This window comes from Polistes dominula, unplaced genomic scaffold (genome assembly GCF_049000335.1).
Source record: "Polistes dominula isolate Pdom_NZ unplaced genomic scaffold, Pdom_raw_medaka contig_19, whole genome shotgun sequence".
Taxonomy (NCBI): Eukaryota; Metazoa; Arthropoda; class Insecta; order Hymenoptera; family Vespidae; genus Polistes; species Polistes dominula.
The window spans coordinates 1364692-1384603 of NW_028301058.1; the positions used below are offsets into that span (position 1 = coordinate 1364692).

At 26.6% G+C, this 19912-nt stretch overlaps 1 protein-coding gene and 1 long non-coding RNA gene across 2 annotated transcripts; both read left to right on the forward strand.

Moving 5' to 3' along the window:
- The first annotated feature begins 459 nt into the window (after nt 1-459).
- Nucleotides 460-14870, forward strand: LOC107065866 (uncharacterized). Its single transcript, XM_089175797.1, has 5 exons — nt 460-817; nt 5420-5947; nt 13147-13193; nt 14072-14242; nt 14398-14870. Exons 2-5 carry the CDS (start codon nt 5734-5736, stop codon nt 14689-14691), a joined length of 726 nt encoding a protein of 241 aa, XP_089031923.1. The 5' UTR covers nt 460-817; nt 5420-5733; the 3' UTR covers nt 14692-14870.
- Nucleotides 14871-15129: 259 nt separating this feature from the next.
- On the forward strand, nt 15130-19813 carry LOC149031472 (uncharacterized). Its single transcript, XR_016177688.1, has 2 exons — nt 15130-18607; nt 18651-19813. It is a non-coding gene; the product is annotated as an uncharacterized LOC149031472 (long non-coding RNA).
- Nucleotides 19814-19912: the final 99 nt, after the last annotated feature.

The window sequence follows — 19912 nt, forward strand, 5'->3', positions numbered from 1 at the left end:
CTTTCAACAGATCTACCTTTGATTTTCTATTTCGTCGCATCTTTAATGGTATAGTACATAATATTTTATTTGATTATCAATCAAAATATTAACAATTAACCATAAAGTAATAAAAAAAAGACCGTGTAACTACAAATTCACTTATCGTATAATAACTAAAAATTAGCAAAAACTATTGAAACAACAACTCGTTCGTAAATGAGTTAAAAGAAACGTGGAAAACCGCGAACTTGCGCGCGCAGGTTGGCAACAGGTAAACGTCAAGTAACGAGCGTGTAACATGGTGGGGGTGATTAGGCTAAAACGAAAGAAGAGAGAGAGAGAGAGAGAATTATAGAGTGAGGGAAGAAGAAAGAAATGAGTAGGGCTGTTGGTGGTAGGGGACAGGTGCTCTTCTGCACACCGGGGAACAAACAACTGGTCGTAGAAAAAGAGAGAGAGAAAGAGAGAGAGAGAGAAGTGTTGTGGTCGAGCTGACTTTCCGAGGTGGGGATCGAAGAACTCGAGGACTTGCCATTAGGTTCTCCTCTTTACGATCGACAGTCGAGCGCAGGAAGTCGATATCGTAGCAGGTGTCTTGAAAAATAGTCTTCTTCGTTTGTCGTGTTTTTCAAAATTAACGTGTGCATTCACCTATTTTTTTTTCTTTTCAATTTATTAATTTGACATTTTTGATTATTCTCATTAGTCTATTTTTTATTTAATTTTTATCATTGTGCACCAGTGTGTGGTCGTGATCGTGATTATGTATAAAATTCCTTTATAAAAGGATATATATATAAATAAAAAATAACATTTGTTTATTTATATTATATTAGTAAGTATTATTGTAATTTATCATATTAAATTAAATAATGTGATCTACGAATAAGAAATAAGAAAACGTTTTGTTTTTTTTTATATTTATATTTAAAATCGAAATAATATATTGTGAAATGGAAATTGTCTGTGTTGGGAATCAATGATCCGCCATGTTGATAAAAAAAAGTACGATTCTCGAAGATTTCGATGCGTGGATCAAGCAGCACTTCTACTATCTATCTCTCTTTCTCTCTCACACTCTTTCACTTCATTTAATCTAGCAATGTGTCTCCCTTTTGGCTGACGTTGAACTTTGAACTTTAATGTGCAAACTAATTCATTTGTTACACCTTTTATTTTTTATTTGTTTAATCGATACTAGTATATTCGCGTAATTATGGTGATTGAAAAAATTGGGAATAAGTTGGAAAGGATTATTTTGCATTCAAGGACATTGTTTGATAGTTTTAAAAAGCGCGCCATTTTTTTTCACGGCGAAAGCACACGTAAAATAACGCGTGGGTGACCGGACTATACTAATGGAACGCAACTTTCTACAAGACGATGTCATCCGGATTGTACACACTATAGATTCTTTTGAAATAGGTGGAAAGAAAAAGAGACAGACAGAGAGAGAGAGAGAGAGAGAGAGAGAGAGAGAGAAAGAAAGAAAATTCTCGGTTGCCATATGTTAAGGGGATTATGTGCATAGAAATATTTAATTATATTTAAATAACTGATTACTTTTTTATATATATATTTATATTTTTTTTTTTTAATTAATTTTGATAGTCAATAAATCATTCAAATTATTTTATTACAATAAGTAAAGAACAATCAATTACTTTACTATGACAAACAAATAATTTATTGTTAATTAACGTGTGAGTCAATCGATAACGTCAACTAAGTAAAATGTACGATTAAACAATTTTTTTGTTTTTTTTTTAAACGTCATTTATTCACATACGTAATTAAATAGAAATAACAAGTAAAACTATATAATTGTTTTATGAATTTTGTTGGTAATAATTTAAAAACTCGTGACATTTAACTAGAAATGTTTTAGTATGTTTATATATGCATATATATATAAAAATAGTTATTTACGTAGATGAATAGCAACACGGTACCCTACGTAACAAACTCTTCTTCTTGCTAGTTCTTCTTCTTCTTCTTCTTCTTCTTCAATTTTCTCTCTCGAACTTACAAAACGTTCGAAACCAGTTGGACAACATTCCTTTGGCGTTTCACCGCTCGTGCGCCTACCTACGCCTTCTGACTTCAAACCAATCTCCTCCTTTCGATATCGAACAAACTTGTTTCTTGAACTGCAAATCGGAACAGACGATCAAATTCAAAAAGATTTCGTTTAGTTCAATATCATTTGAAAATAATATCGAATAAATTAAACGTATTATTGATTTCTTTGATAATATATTCAAGACAAAGAAAAACATTGAATTTATTCGATTATTTTCGTAAAATGAAGATTAAAAAAAAAACGATGTAATAAAATTAACTTGAAGATTTGATCGAAAACCATCAGAATCATTCAGAAGTAAATTGTTTAGAAAATTGTTTGAAGATCATTTCAAAACAAAAAAACAAACAAATTCAGAAATAATATCGTTTGAATATCCAACAAAAATCATAAACCAATTACATCATTTTGCTATCATTTCGCAAATGATTTTACTAAGATCTGAAGGAATATCCGTGTATAAAAGGAAAAAAAATAATAATAATAGGAGAATGAGAAAAATCACATCGTGGTTTTTCTCAGACGTATTCTAACTTTACACAAACATACATAGAACGTTAACAAAGATAGAAAATAAAGATACATAGGGTAAATGTGTGTAGAAACAGACAGAACGAATGGCCGGACGATACTCGCGTGCACGAGCACGCATACTCGGTTTCCGGTCATTAGAGAGTTGAGTTCCTAACGATAACTATAGATATTTTTTCTTTTTTTTTTTTCTTTTTATTCTCTCTACATATATATATATATGTCGAACGTGTGCACGTTGTACTCGTGCTAACGTGCACGTTGCACACCGTTACATCTCGTGGTGCCAGGTACAAAACACACATTCCAACTTCTTGACAATGTTAGTACGACGTAACGCGAGTATGCTAACTAACTAATATAACCTAATCAAAATCTAATTGAGTATTGTATATTTCACAAATATTTTCATATTTTGTAATATTATTATAATTTAATTGAAATATATTTTTAAATAGTTGAAATTATTATACGACATTGAACGTCACGCGAATTCTTAGGGAAATTCCCGTCAGACCACAGAGTTTTTTTACTTTGTATTGCAAAATAGTTAAATGTGTCAGTCACTGGTGATTGACACGGCCTAAATGGAAAGTCTAGTGTCAGTCACCAATGGCTGACGTGTTAAACAATTTTTCTTAAATGAGTATAATAAATTCTTGTTGACTTTGTTATAATAAAATCTATAGAATGAATTTAATCAATAAATAATCTATTGAAAAAAGTATTTTGATAGTTGTTTAAAAATAAATGAAATTAGAAGAACAATTCGTCGTTAAGAGAATTCCGTACGTCAATGATAACACATAAAGTCGTAGAAAAAAAATGGAAGATTAATTTTCGATATTACACGAGCGTCACTAACATCGTCGTTCCCGTTTACCACATGTCTGGTGCTTTGTCTCTCGGTTAAACGTAGAAACGGTCTGATAGATAATGAACGAGTTTTTTGTTATCATTCTCATTTGAAACACGGTTTTGCACGAGTTACACCGTGTTCCGTTCACACATCACATTCTATTCCTTGTAAATGAGCTTATTTTCTTACAATTAGTTTTTTCTCTCTCTTATATCGTATACAAGAAAGATACAATGTTATCTTCCATCTAAATTATACGGAATTTCCTGTCATAAAAAAAGAAAAAAAAATCCAAACAAAACGATAGGTCGATTTGCAAGTTTTTTTTTTTAAACATCGTCGAAAATTCGTTTGGTAAAAAATAAATTCCCAAAAAAAAAAAAGGAATAACTCTTATCGTAACTTAAACACAAAATTACGAATCGTTGCGTAATCGATATGTGTACTACCACTACACTTGCACGCTCATGCTATAATCATTCATGCCAATCATACGAGATCTGTTGGAAACTCAACTTCCGTTTAATTCTTTTAATTTTCGTCCTTCGTTTCTGATGAATTTACGTTTTCGTCGTTGGACGCATAACACGTATATACATATGTATATACGTGTATGTGTATTTAAACGACACTCTTTACACGTGTGTATGGCTACATTTATACCGTTGGAAATGTACAATCATGTTAGGTGTACAGTCCCATTTTAAAATTGTTTAATTTAAACGAGAAATAATCGATTTTTAATCTACCTTTACCTTTTTAAATCTTATGCTAATGTTTTAATTTTTTTATTCGACTTATTTGTAATGTTCTAAGAGAAAAATATGTGAAAAAATATTTCGAGTTTTTGTATGACCAATTATATTATTTTTTGTTTTGTTTTGTTAATTTATTATTAATTTAAAATAGTTTTTAAAATGATTGATTCATGAAATATTTTTAGCTCCAAATTAATGCTTTTTTTTTTGTATGTATAATTTAGTAAAAAGATATGATCATCTTGGTTTGCAAAAAAAGATTGAATTTCAAAATCTTCTTTTTATTAATTTCAATAATATTCTTATTTGATTTTCTGTTCGATATATCTGTCCTTGATTAACGATGATTCAAAATCGATTACTTTAGTCTCGTTCAATTTCTCGTCTTATTTCGTAATGGAATTTGAAAAAAGAAAAAAAAGAGAAGATAAAGATAAAGTTAGATTTTTTTTTCTTTTTTTCGACGTTGTTCAAGTGTGAGTCATTCGCGTGTCAATTATGAACAAATATACGCTGTTTGTTAATTCAAGCGTTGTTGATATAATATAAAATATACAATACGTATGAATATACACATATATTAAACGTAACTGCATAAATCGTCGTTGTTCATGATAAAAAAAAAATTGATGAGAAAATTATGGTACAAAAAAATATTCAACAATTAATTACAATCATCGAGAATTAAATTGATTACATATTTTAACAAAAACAAATCTTTAATTGCATTAACATATTGATATATTGTAATATATAAAAAAAAAGAAAAACAAAAAATAAGTTTACAGTACATTTGAAAAAATATTAATTAAAAAATGATTTAACCATAGAAATTTATAATGAACACTTTAATGGCAGTTTTCACACAACACGTGTATGATAGCCAGAACATTGGCCGTTATTTTATTTAATTAAATTTGTTGTTTTTTGTTTTATGTTAATTTTTTCGTGAATGACAATAAAGTTTTTTTTTTTTTTTTTTTCAAATTAATTCTTGAAAAAAATATTACCAGGCCCCAGATGACGTACGTGGGCAGCCGTTAAAGTGTTAATAATTTATTTGATTCAAAAGAAAATAATATAAAAATTATAATACATATAAAAACCCTTGAATAAATGGCAACCGATGATAATCTTTTAAGACTGGATCAATATTAGACGAGTTCCGTTAGTTCGTTCATGCGAATGAGAACATTTTCTTTCCAGCATCCGTCAATAGGTCCATGGACCCTCCTGGAAAGATTCCGTTGTTGTTACCGTTAAAAGACATCTAAAATGACCATGAGAAATACTCGTTCGAGCATGAAACGAGACCCATAATGTCGAGTGTCGACTTTACCAAGATCGATAGTGAGACAGAACGATTCAAAGATCGTCATAGAAATTCTAACATTCTTATTGTTAGCCAACCACCGTAATTTTTAAATAAAAAAAAAAAAATCAAATTATAGAGAATCTTTAAAGAGAAAAGAAAAAGGTATCTAATAGAAAGAACGACACACAAAAAAAAAATAAAAATCATGTCTCACTTATCAACAATAATTATTTTTGGACTGTGTACATTGAGTTCAGTGGCAATTGGTTTAAATTTAAATGCCACAAAATGTGGCACATTGTATTGCACAAGTTTAGAATATTGTAGTGCAGTCGATACTTTATGCAGACCATGTTCGACCATTTGTAATCCAGACGATCGTAATCATCAACCTGAAGATTGTCGGAGAGATTGTCAAGGTAAGAAGAAGATGGGTTTCTTTCTTTTTCTTTTTTTTTTTTTTTTTGTTATATATTCTAAAAAATCTACCTGAAATTTTACTATAAAATCGGTTAGAATACGACTGGTAGTTATTAGAGGGTTCTTTTTGAAACGGATCATACATTTTCTTCTTGTCAAAGTTTCTAATGCATTTTTCTATCTTCTTCTTCATCTTTTTCCTTTTTATTTTTTTTTTTACCTTTTTACTAAGACTTCTTTTCTTTTCTCTTGAGAGGAAACTTTGAGTGTATTCCTGCACAGGTTTTGGATAAAATTCTAACGAAATATATAGGTGGCCCTTTTAAAAGGGATATGATGGGATTCTTTCCCTTCTCTTCTCTTCTCTTCTCTTCTGTCGGATAAATATTACCCTTAGAGACCTGTTCTATGGAGAAAATCGGAGAGGAAAAAAAAACTTGACGTTTAGGTTCTAGTATTCAAAGATATACAGGGTTTCTTTTTTTTTTCTTCTTTAGGAATACATTCTACTTTAACAGGACTCTTTTTAATAAGTCCTAAACAAATTTTAGTCACGTTCCTTAACGTTTGCAAATTGAGAAACAAATTACTCTTCTATTTTTTTTTTTGTTCTTTTTATATTTAAATAAAGTTCTGAAAAAATGGTATTGTTATAATTACTAACGAATGACATTTTGTTTTAATTCCATTTTCAAATATTTTGTAATATTCATTCGTACAAGTAGAAATATATAATTTTTATTCAATATTTAACTTAGGATAAACTTTTTTTTGAATATGTTAGTTAAAGCTTAGGAAACAAGTTAGTTATTCTCGTTTCGTACGTAAGACAAGAGATTACGACACTACTTACAATAATTTCCTAGAAAAGACGACAACGTCAATGTTTTCTTCCTCCGTACCACTGGTTTTATGAATGAAAAACCAGTTTACCATGGTTCAAGATGAATTTACTACCTCATGAGTAATGATAGTACACATGCACTTAATAAATTGTGTTCTGTGAAATATATCGTGTATCATGTATTAGTTTTAATTCTAATTTTATGCGAACTTTGATAATCATTTTGTTTTGTTTTTTTTTTTATCTGTAAAATAATTATTTTTGTAGTTTTTTCTTGTTTTTTTAATCCTTTTTATTAATGCGCGCACGTAAAATAAAACAAATAAGAATTAAATTCGCGATCGTGTCGCGAATGTTGTTTGATCAAGTGATATTCGAGAACATCAACATTATTTTTCTTTTTCTTTTTTGTATTTGTAAATGTTGATTTATGTATGACGAATTTTAATTAATTATTAACATCATTTACCTCCATTAATTTGAAAATATGTCGTATCTGGTTTTGTTTTTAGTTTAAATTAGTTAAAAACACTATTGATTCAATCCAATCAATTTTTGGTTGTTTTTTTTTTTAAATGAAATTAAGAATTATTTGTATTTGTACAAATTTCAAGAGAGATAATCGATGATAAATTTGATCTTTTTTTAACAAACTGAACAAACTTTATTTTCAATGATGATCAAGAAATGTATTTCTTATTCTTTAGTTCGTGTCGCAATTACTTGTTATGTTCGATCATATTTCCGTGCATTATATACATACGATATGAAATATAATAGCAGTGAACTATCATTTTCGATATTATTCGTTTGTATATATGAGAATCGATAAACGTGAGTGTTTTATCATTTAAAATTTAAAAAAAAAAAAAAAAAAACCAATAAGAATAAGTCGAGAAAGATGACTGTAGAATTATAAAAAGATCCAATCTATGAAAAAAAAAAAAAATTAATTTAACATCCAAGTAACAAATCAATTCTATAGGAAAACAAAATTACTATGCATGATGATTCTCTAAGTGGTGTATAAAAAGTGAGGATAAAATGATGTAATCCTATTGAAAATAAATCAATTAAAATACAACGTCGTATGACCTAAAAAATTAGAGAACCATAAAAAAAAAAAAAAAAATAACGAAAAGGAAAGAACATAAAAAAAAGAAAATGCAAAATAGATAGTAAATATATTTAAATATGATGTCCAGTAGCATGACACAGAAATGATTTTTTATTCCTGTCCAGTTACTATACCTGTTTTCCGCAAATCTTGACCGGAACGCATATATACGTCCTATACTCTCGACGAGAGGACCGCGTCCATTGACTTTGCACCTGACCGTCCCCGTTGGCTTCCCACGAACCAGCTTGATGACTCACCGGCTTCTATATACCTCCTTTTTCTTTTTTTTCTTTTTTTCTTTTTTCTTCTTTGGCATCTTCGTCTACTTGGGAGGAGAGTCTCCTTTCTTTTCCTTTTTTTTTTTTTTGACAAATAGCAAAAAGAAAAGAAAAAATAGTCTCCTTCATTCTTCTTTCTTCGTTCTAAGAAACGCATCAATTTCGTCGGTTGCTATCTGAGTTTTGAGAGAAAGAAAATTTTATTGAAATAAATTAATCTCAGATATATTTTAATAATAATAATAATATAAAGTTGATAGTATGTAATTTATGTGGTAATGAGAATGAAGTTTTGATAAATAACATATTTAATAAATTTTATATTTATTTTATTATATATTTATTATATATTTATTTATAATATATTTATATATTATATATATATAAATACTTGAGTATTTAATATATTTTTTTAACATATTATTTTTAATAATTTATTTAATATATTTTTATATTAATATATTTATTTAATATATATATATATTTTTTAATGTATTATATTTTATTTTATTTTTTTATTGTTTTTATGTCAGAGATAAAAAATATGATTTTCTTTCTTTCAAATTGTGCAGTAAAAAAATGATTGAAATTAACCTTGAATCTGTTAAGTATTAAAAGCTAACATTATCGACACCTTCTTGAAACAAATTTCTTTCAATTGCCCTTCTTACCCACAACTATTCAATTTTTTTTTTTTTTTTTTTTTTGAAGAAGAAGAGGGATGATATAGGTAATTTAAAAATTGTATGTATTGAGTTTCGTGGGAGCAAGCCGAAGGAACCCCACCAACCATCACCACACTTTCATGCTAGGCCTCTTTTATTCAACATCTCGCGTTACACCTTGCCTCCGATTACGTTTCCTTCTCGTTGCGTCTTTGCAAAGAACCTCACCCTCCTCCTCCTCCTCCTCCTCCTCCTCCTCCTTCTTCTTCTTCTTCTGCTCTCCACCTTTCTCTTCATCTTCATTTTCATTTTTATTCTTGTACACCTTTTCCTTTTTCTGCCTCTCGACCACGCCAGGACCGCATTCATACTTTTACCAAACCTTCTTTAAAACCCAACACAATTATGCGTGCGTGCACACCTAAAAGTAAATATATTTTAATCAGTTTTAATTTATACATTTATTTGTATTTTTTATTTAATTATTTATTGCATATTTTGTATTTTTTTTTGTTTAATTTTTTGTCGATTTTTTATATAATTATTTATTTATTTGTTTAATAAGTTTGTCTTCACTGTGGTTACAGTTAATCGGATTGATATACCGTATTTTATAATATACATACCTGTTATCATTTTTACCTGGGATTTTTTTTTTTTTGTGGTTAATCAAATTCATACGTTTTTTCTTTACATTTTGTTTCTTTATTTTTATCCATGATTCTTTTTATTTTTTTATTTTTTTTTTTTAATATCATTTCGAAGATATATTTTGAAAGATTGCAAGAAATTCAAATCAACATAAATACGGCCCTGTCCTTTAACAGCTAAAACATCCTCTTTTGTTCGCAAAGGCAAAAGTCTAGAGGGTAAAAAAAGGTTTTTTTCTAACGTTGATCGTTTTCTCTTTTCAATCGAGACTTCTCCTACATCCAAGAAGAAGAATCCCTTTGTACCTTTTTTGTACCTTTAAGCATAAGGTAATTCAAATTGAAATATTTGATCTTTAAAAGATATTCGATACTTTCAAAAAAGAAAAAAAACGAACAAATAGAAAGGATGAGGTGATGGAGGACGAATTATTACGTCAGGTGTCGTACATAAAGTTGACATAATCTATTAACACAAACAGGTATCTTGTAACTACCAATTACTATACAGCAAATACATATGTATTTTCTTAATCAAACATTTTTTTATCATTATTCGTCAGACTAATTAGAAATTGTTTAACTTTGATAATATTTTTGATAATTAGATAGATTTATATTTTTACAATTTTTATTATAATTTATTATAATTTAAATATTATATTTAACAATTAATTATATTTATTAATTATATATATATATATATATATATATATATATATATATATATATATATATATATATATATATATAAAAATACAATACACTAATATATATATATATTAGTATATTAATTATATATATAATATAATTATATATAATATAATATATTATATATAACAATTAAATATATTATAATTAATATTAAAATATAATTATTATTTATTAAATACATATATAATAAATTCAGTAAAAATTATCTTCATTGAAATATACAATAAACAAATTTATTATAATTCAGTAAACATTATTTTAATTCAAATATACAATAAATAAATTTATTATAATTCAATAATTATTAATAACAGTTGTAAATGTTTTTCAAGTTTAAATAAAATGAAAAAAAATTTGTAAATTCGTAGTTTCATTAAAAAAAAAAAAAACGTAAATAGTTTCTAGAATTATACACTGTAATAATTGAAAATTAAATCATCTCGTAGAATTTGTTGTTTAACTTTTCAAAACTTCAAAGATAATTTCATATAACGAACAGTAGAAGAACCCTGAGTAATACGTTTAAACGATTATGCCAATGTTGACCTAGTTTACTTTTTCATTCTACATCAGTTTAGAAGAGAAAAAGATAAGTGTGTAGATATGTACGTTATGTATATATATATATAGATATATTATACATAACGAACGAAATAATCGCGAGTCCAATGAGTCACTTTATATACTATGTACTATTAGATACATACTATAAGGTATTAGGCGTTATCTCAAACTACCTTCCAAATCGATTCTTATTGTAAATGCTACTACGCGTTAAGCTATTTTTCTTATTCTTTGATAGGAAAGACTTGTCGAGCAAGTAATCAACCAATCAAACCAACAAAACCAACAAAACCAACCAACCAACCAACCATGTATTGAATTATTCAGAATTATTCAGAATATTCTTACCCATTCTCAAACATATCTCATATATATTTATAATTATTTATTTAAAAATATATTATTATCGAATTTTAATTATGTTGACGTTTTTTCTATTGGATAATACTTCAATTATATTTTTTAATATTTTCTTTTTTTTTTTTTTTAAATATTATTATATAAAATTAAATTTATAAAAGTAGTATCTTTGAAGTTATTTGAAGGTATTTAGGTAGTATTTTTATTTTTTTTTAATATTATTATATAAAATTAAATTTATAAAAGTAATATCTTTGAAGTTATTTGAAGGTATTTAGGTAGTATTTTTTATTTTTTTTTAATATTATTATATAAAATTAAATTTATAAAAGTAGTATCTTTGAAGGTATTTGAAGGTATTTAGGTAATATTTTTTTTTAAATATTATTATATAAAAAATTTAAATTTTATATTATATAAATTAATTTAAAAAAATATATATATATATAATTTTAATTATATAAAAAATTTAATATTTTATATAAAATTAAATGTAATAAAGTATTATCTTTGAAAGTATTATTTAAATCAATAGAACTTTGCAAAAAATCGTACAATCGTACAATCGTGTATAATATGTTTTGTAGGAATAAGAAAATCAGGATTTTCCCAAGTAATTTCTCTACTTCCACCACCTCATTCTCTTCCTCCTTCATTCCTCTTCATTCCTCTTCATTCCTCTTCACTTGGTTATAGTCATCGCGTTCCTCACGCGAAACATAGTGAACGGTTGGTCGATCCGGTCGATGCCTTCCTTCCTTTTACTCAAGTAACTTGAATAAGGTAACGACCGTCTCTAACGTTTTGTTTGCAAGCAGGTTGCTAGGAAGCAACTTAAAGTCGAACTGTATGTCTCTAAACATCATACGCTTGCGCATTTAAACAACTGACGCCATTTTTTTTTTGTTCTCCTTTGATATTCTATCATCAGGTAATAAACTCCATAAGTCTGATGTAGAAAAATTGTACAAATTGTGAATTTTCAATTAATTTCAATCATTCAATTCAACATTTTTGTTTTTTTTTTCTATTTGTTTATTTCATTATTATTTTTCTGTTTTTTTTTTTTTTTTTTTTTTTTTGAAAAGTTCATCATCTATTCATCATTTCTTTGATTAGTATCGTTGTAACATTGTAAAGATCGTTTCTAGTGAATTTTTTCGATCATTTTTCTATTCATTAATGGTGCTTGTTCTATGGATGACGTTGCAGGTAGGAAACCTGAATAGATTTTCTGTCTTTCTTTCTTTCTTTCTTTCTTTCTTTCGATCAAGAAGTTATAGAACATAACTTTTTCTATTCTTCTTTTGAGATCAATGTTTTTGGATACTCGGTGATCAATCATAATGTTTTATCAAGAAACGTGACAGGGTGAGAATGTTAGATCTTTTTCTTAGGGATTGAATAACTTCACTTGTGGTAGTTGATCGTTTAATTTCATCCTGTTCATTTATTTCTTTCATAAATATTTTTCATATATATTTTTTTTATCTATGTGTTATTAAGATATGTAAAATACTAGTTTGATATCTATCATCCGTTTATATTACATCATAATAATAAAATATCAAATTGTAATGTTATACTTTTAATGTTGAATTACATTTTTGCACTAACGTATTGTTTGAAAATTGCAATGAAAAATGCAACTTACATTTCAAAATTTTAATGTAATATACAATTCCAAATTAAAATGTACAATACTATTCCAAATTAAAATGTACAATACAATTCCAAATTAAAATGTACAATACAATTCCAAATTAAAATATAAAATACAATTGAAAATGTAATATTGTTAAAACAATGTGTACTTTTGTTTTTGTACAATTATATTTTCCACTAGGTTTATTCAGAATATTAGTATAAATAAAATATATATATATATATATATATGAATCTAATAATATTACTGATATTTATGAATAATAAAAAATAATAAAGAACCGAAGAATAAATGGATCAAAATGAATTTCGGGCCATGTATATAATTTATATTTCAGAATATATTTATGATCAACGATACGCCCTTCGTATGAGAACTAAACCAGTATGCACTTCGTGAGGAACTGAACCAGTACGATCAGCTAAGAGGTAAGTTTATACCTCTGGTGAATGCTAATTCATCGTTGAGTCATCCTTTCAACCTTTCAAATAAAAAACAACGAATATAATTCGTCCCGAGTCCTGGTGATTTCAACGACTTTTAGAAGATGACTATATTTTATCGAAATCAAACATCTTCTCGAAACTTTATCATTTTTTATTAATTATTAAAGCTACAAATTCATTAAAAAAAAAAACAATTCACTCGTTATTGGAAATAATTAAAGAAATGATTTATTTAATATATGGTGGGGATTGTTATCATTGCAAATAATTCAAATAATATAAATTTGTAATATTAATCATATAATTGAACATAAATACACATTGGGTGTTTAATTAATGCATTTAATTAATTATGTTGAGTTATATTATAGAACCTGAAACATATTCAGTATCAAGAAATTAGCATAACTTCAAATTACGTTTTTTTAGTAACCGCTAGATTTTATTTATGTTAATGAGAAAGGTATAGTTATAACGTGTTGTCATTTTCTTCTGGGTAACATTAAATTATACACTCTTGTTATGTTACTATATAATTTAAAAACAATGTATATTATAGTTAAGTAAAAATCGCTTTCACTTACAAACACATGGTAGTCAATTTTATACACCGTGAAAGTCATGAAATAAATTTCTTATCAAAAGTATAAAGGGAAATCGTGTTAATCGTTGAAAGAAAACACATAACGCTTCGTTGATTTCGTAAGTGAAAATTTACTTACTTCCTCGTGTGTGTGTGTGTTATTTTGTGTGTGTGTGTAATAATTCTCTTATGAATTATAAATAATATTTTATCGTCAAACGGATAAGTAACAGTTTGAATATTTTTCAGGAGAAGTCGACAGACTACGTATTTTGTTAAGCGTTACATTAACGTTAACATGTTTGGCAATTATGGTCATTGTATTTCTTCTAATCAAAACTTTTATAAGATGCGACAAAATTGGAAATGCGATACGTAACGTTTTCTCCAAAAAATGGGTCAAGGTTGGTAAAAAATTATTTCTATAAAAAAAAATAAATAATAATAATAATAACTAATAAAATTGAATTACAAATAAAAAAACGAAAAGATAATTAAAATATAATGAATAAAAATATACCAGAAAAAGGTACTTATAATTAATAAGATGAAATTTCAGAAGGCAACTAACAACAACAAGGTACAGGACGACGTTGAAAATGGTAATGTAAAAAATAATAATCCAAACAATAATCAAAATAATTTGAAATTAACAATGCCGACGATAAGTGCGACCGTATCTTCCTCGGAGGATAATTCAAACAGCAATAGTACACCTAATACAACTAGTACACCCTTATCAAGGAGACATCCTAGCGAGGATACAACATTAGATTACGCTTATGATAATCCTGCCATGACACCGAGTCCTGAAGCTGCACAGCTTCGTACCAAACGTGAGAGTTCCTTTTAAAATTATTACCCAGAAAAAGAACAATTTTACATTAACAAAAGAAATTCACGTTACTTTTTTTGAACAACAACAAACAAATTAGGATGCAACAAATGCATAATTACGATTCGAATTTTTCTATAGGAAATATTTAATTCTTCTTTTTGTTTGTTTGTTTGTTTTTTTTTTTTTTTTCTATAATAAATTATAGAAATAATCATAATGGGCGACAAAATGTAGGTATTAGATGTTAGTATTTTTTTTTATATATATACAGTATCTTCTTGAAAAAAAAATATATATATATATAGATTCTATATGATTTATTTTATATTATTATGGAATAATTGAAATATAAAATAAATTTATATATTATATTTAAATTTAAATAAAATATTATTACATAAAACAAAACATATAAATATTTAAATAAAAAATATTAAAATTAAGATAAAACATATAAATTTATTTTATATTATTATTAAATAATTTAAATATAAAATAAATCATAGGAAATATATATATATTTTTTTTTAATTACTTGACTCGTGTTTGCAGAATTTATTATTGTAAATATTATTTATCATTATATCATTAATTCTTTTTTTTTTTCTTTTTTTTCTTCTTCTTCTTCTTCTTAATTTTTAATAAATATTTTTAAGTATTACGAAACTTAGAAAAAATGTGTAATGTACAGATAAACCGTTTGAACTACTAACGCGTTAAAAAAAGAAAAAAGAAACAAAAAAAAGAAAAGTATGATAAGAAATAAGAAATGGAGAAGCAACGAACGAAACGTTTTATTTTGTTTTTTTTTTTTTTTTCGTGCGTTAGCGAACCGAGCGGCTGTGTGACTTAAATAATTTTATGTTTATAATATTCACTATATGACGTACCTTTTTTTTTCTAAATGACGTCATCGCGCCGGAGGAGTGCAAACACACCTTCGCGTAAATTTCCTTGATAATAGAATTTAATCGCGAAAAAAAAATATAATAAAAATACAATATTATCTTTAAGTACTTTATATATTCGTAACAATAATTAATAATTTAGTATACATATATATATAATAATACCATCTTGATACTTCGTTTCAATAGTATTTTAACCCTTTGGGTACATTTGACGTGTCTGACTCGTCATCAGAATTTAAAAAGTTCATTATATATATATCTATAAATATTTCTATTTTATTTCATTTATACTTTTGTAATTGAAATATTGTTGCAACAATATATTACAAATAAAATGTATTACATTTACATATTTAATTCATATAGAATTACAGTAACAAATTAAATTCGTTATATATAAAAATTATCAAAAAAATTCAGTACACAAAGGGTTAATAATCATTTTAAAAAGATAACAAAAAAAATATATATATATATATATTTCCTTATCAGCCATTCCGTCCATGAAAGGCCTTAGGAGCAAACGTGATTACACGTTTTGCATAGGACGACTTAATTATTTATGCAAAAAGAAGAAAAAAATGAAATTAATTCCACTATTTTACTTTCTATGATATATTTTATCGTAACGCGCGTAATCAATTTACATAAATAAAAATTTAATTTCAATTCCATTGAAAATATAATCAAATTAAAATATTTAAAAAAAAATTGTGCGTATTGAAGAAAAACCAAAAAAAAAAAAAAACAGGTTTTAAATAAAAGAACCCTTTTTTTAATGTATACACACCTGTGCCTTATAAAATGAATACGTCCCTGTAATATTTAATCTAATCGCAAGGAATTGTTCTCGTTTCTTTTTTTTTCATAATTAATTCTTGTCGTCCTTAGTAAATAAATTAAATTATTATTCACGACATTATCGTTAGTGTTAGTTAATTAACACGTTAAGCGCCACGCCTATTTTTAAGGAAGTCCCCGACAGGCCACAGGCCTTACTTTGTATTGAAAAATGTGAACATGTCAGTCACTTATGACTGACGTGGCTTAAACGTAAAGTCTAATGTCAGTCATCGATGACTGACGTGGCTCAAATGTAAAGTCTAATGTCAGTCACCGATGACTGACGTGGCTCAAATGTAAAGTCTAATGTCAGTCACCGATGACTGACGTGGCTTAAACGTAAAGTCTAATGTCAGTCACCGATGACTGACGTGGCTTAAACGTAAAGTCTAATTGTCAGTCATCGATGACTGACGTGGCGTTCAACGTGTTAAAACGAGATTTAGATAAAATACTGGTACACACATGCACACATAAAACGCACATTATTGCACGTAATTAGATTAAAGAAGTTTGAATCATTTGATCGTTTTAAAATGACGATCATAGTCTTCCAGAAATGAAGATATTATACCTTTGCCCTTGGCAGCTCTTACTATACCTATTATATGTATATGTATTTAGGTTAAGATTTTCTTTTGGGATCGTTTTTGAAGTAACAATTAATCATCCTGTTCATAAAATCTATTTTAAAATACTATTTAAGTTTATGTTAAGACTTTACTACTACTTAGCAGATTTTAATAGAAATTCTGTTGAAGTGAAACAAGTTAATGCTTTACCTTATATACCTTTGACGAGTTACAAAGTGAATATGAATATCGTTGAAAAGCACTTTAGTTCTTGTGAGTACTTTTCCAAGTAATTTTCCTCGGTAACGAGCTGCTAAAGAAAATCATATTTTAATTACTTTACCATGAATCATTTTTTTTTCACTAAATTGATATATTAAACACTAGGTGTTTTGAAAATCATTTTAATCATATAATTGTACGAAAAAAAAATGCATTCAACAATTGTTTATATTTATCATACGAATTATCATATTTTCAATTATCTTGATTTTTAAAACAAAGTAATTTTATTATGACTTTTAGAACACCCTGTATAATTAAAATTAGTTAGGTTTGTAACTGTATTATTTTTAAATGTATATTTTAATGAGACATTTATAAATATGCGTCGTTTTAAATCGATTAGTATTAATTAATTATAATATCGAGTTAATGTTTAGAAATTAGAATTGATTGAAGTTTGATCATTGATCTGATCGTTTTATTATTATTATTTTATTTTTTTTATTATTAATCTTATTACTATATTTTTTGTAAGTTATTTTTATCATCTTACATATATTGAAATGTTTATAGAATATTTAAAACAAAACAAAAAAATAGGGGGAGTACTTAAGTAATTTGTATTACTAAAAAAAAATTGTTTATATATGAATGAGCAATAATGTTAAGTTGTATTATAAAATAGATTTTAAATGTTAGAAATGTAAGATAAAAGAAAAAAAAAACAAATAGTAGATAAAATTTTGAATCATTCTTCAATAAATTTAATTGAAATTATGCGTGACAAACGAGCAATAACACAACACCACACATATCATTTAGATTTTAATTAATTAATAATAATAATAATTAAATAAAATAATAAACGATTGTTGGATTAATTTTGTAACTTAAGAACGTTTTACATTCTTAAGAATCGCGTTGTTGTTGTTGTTGTAAAAAAAATCGAATTAATTAATAATAATTGTATCCATTTGAGAGAAAATAATTGTGATGATCGAATTAATTAAATAATAATTAAAAGGATATATTTCAATAAGTGGGATTTTAAACGTGTGTGTGTGTATATATGTGTGTGTGAAATAATAAGATTTGGACTTTTGGATAGAAAAAGAAAAAAAAAAGATATTTTTCATTTGTTTTTTTGTAAAGAATTGTTCGACAATCTTAAATAATGGCAGGATCAAATAATTCGTGCCCCCTTTTTACTCTTTTTTCCAATTTTATAAATATTTTTTAACGTAAAGTATTCTATATAATAATAATAATAATAATACTTTTTTGCACTAATAATAATTAGAAGATAATAAAAATACAAATTGTTTAAGACGTTGAGTATCATGTCAGTCATAAATGACTGACGATCCACTTCACATCCAGGTCATGTCAGTCACCAATGACTGACGATCAATTTCACACCCAGGCCGTGTCAGTCATAAATGACTGACGATCAACTTCGCATTCAGGCCATGTCAGTCATTGGTGACTGACAATCAATTTCACATTCAAGCCATGTCAGTCATCAATGACTGACGATCAAATTCACATTCAGGCCATGTCAGTCATTGGTGACTGACGATCAATTTCACATCCAAGCCATGTCAGTCATTGGTGACTGACATCAGACTGTACGTTCAGGCCACGTCAGTCATCGGTGAGTGACGCCAGTCTTTACGTTCAGGCCACGTCAGTCATTGGTGACTGACGATCAGCTTCATATTCAGGCCATGTCAGTCATATATGACTGACAATCAACTTTTACACTCATTCAGACACTGAACGTGGCCTGACGAAGATTTCCGTAAGAATTCACGTGGCGCTCAACGTATTAAACAATTTTTAAATTTCAATATTTGTATGCAAAATATTGTCTCTGATAAGAAACAAAAAATAACATGTATATATATATATATATATAGATATAATATTTAACTTGAAACATTTTTTTTCTTAAACTTGATTGTAATGTTTGTTAAATTTGAAACAAATCAATGTATCATTGATTAAAAACAACACGCGAAATGTTGCTTTAATTGAATATCAAATTGAAAATAATATTAAATGAGATTTCTTCCACATTTGTTGTACCGCCGTAAAATGATTTCTTTTTTTCCCCTATAATAGAAAAAATTGTTCTTGTAAGAAAAAAAAAGGAAAAAAATAATAGTGCAGATTATATTTCATGTCTTGCAAATTGTCGATGGATCTTCTTTTAATTAATAAAGGTAAATAAATAATTCGACCACTACATTGCATCACAGATGATAAAATACGTGTCGTCGAAAAATATTCTTCTATTTTTTTTTTTTTTTTGGCTGTATATGTTGTACAGATATTTAGATATTATATTACAAAATGTTTACTGTGTAATTATATTATTATGATTATTATTAAGATTATTATTATCATTATATATTACAATTATCATAATAATAATAATAATATTATTATATTTGTTAAATTAATGATATTTTCATGAATATAGCGCAAAAAAGGTTTTTAAACCTTGTTGTATTGTATATTGTACTTACATTTTTTGAAAATCCTTGTACTTGAATAACGTTAAAAAAATGATTTTTAATTCCATCCTGTCTTCGATTTTAATATTATTAATAATATAACAATTAACAATAACACTCGTCAGAGTGTTTATTATTAAATATTTCCCCCAGTCCTCCTCCTCCT

What these genes read in the sequence shown, in the direction of transcription:
- LOC107065866 (XM_089175797.1), top strand. Translation starts at nt 5,734, where the DNA reads ATGTCTCACTTATCAACAATAATTATTTTTGGACTGTGTACATTGAGT. An exon ending in TTGTCGGAGAGATTGTCAAG is followed by an intron (nt 5,948 to 13,146) that starts GTAAGAAGAAGA and finishes TTTATATTTCAG; the next exon opens with AATATATTTATGATCAACGA. An exon ending in TCTCCAAAAAATGGGTCAAG is followed by an intron (nt 14,243 to 14,397) that starts GTTGGTAAAAAA and finishes ATGAAATTTCAG; the next exon opens with AAGGCAACTAACAACAACAA.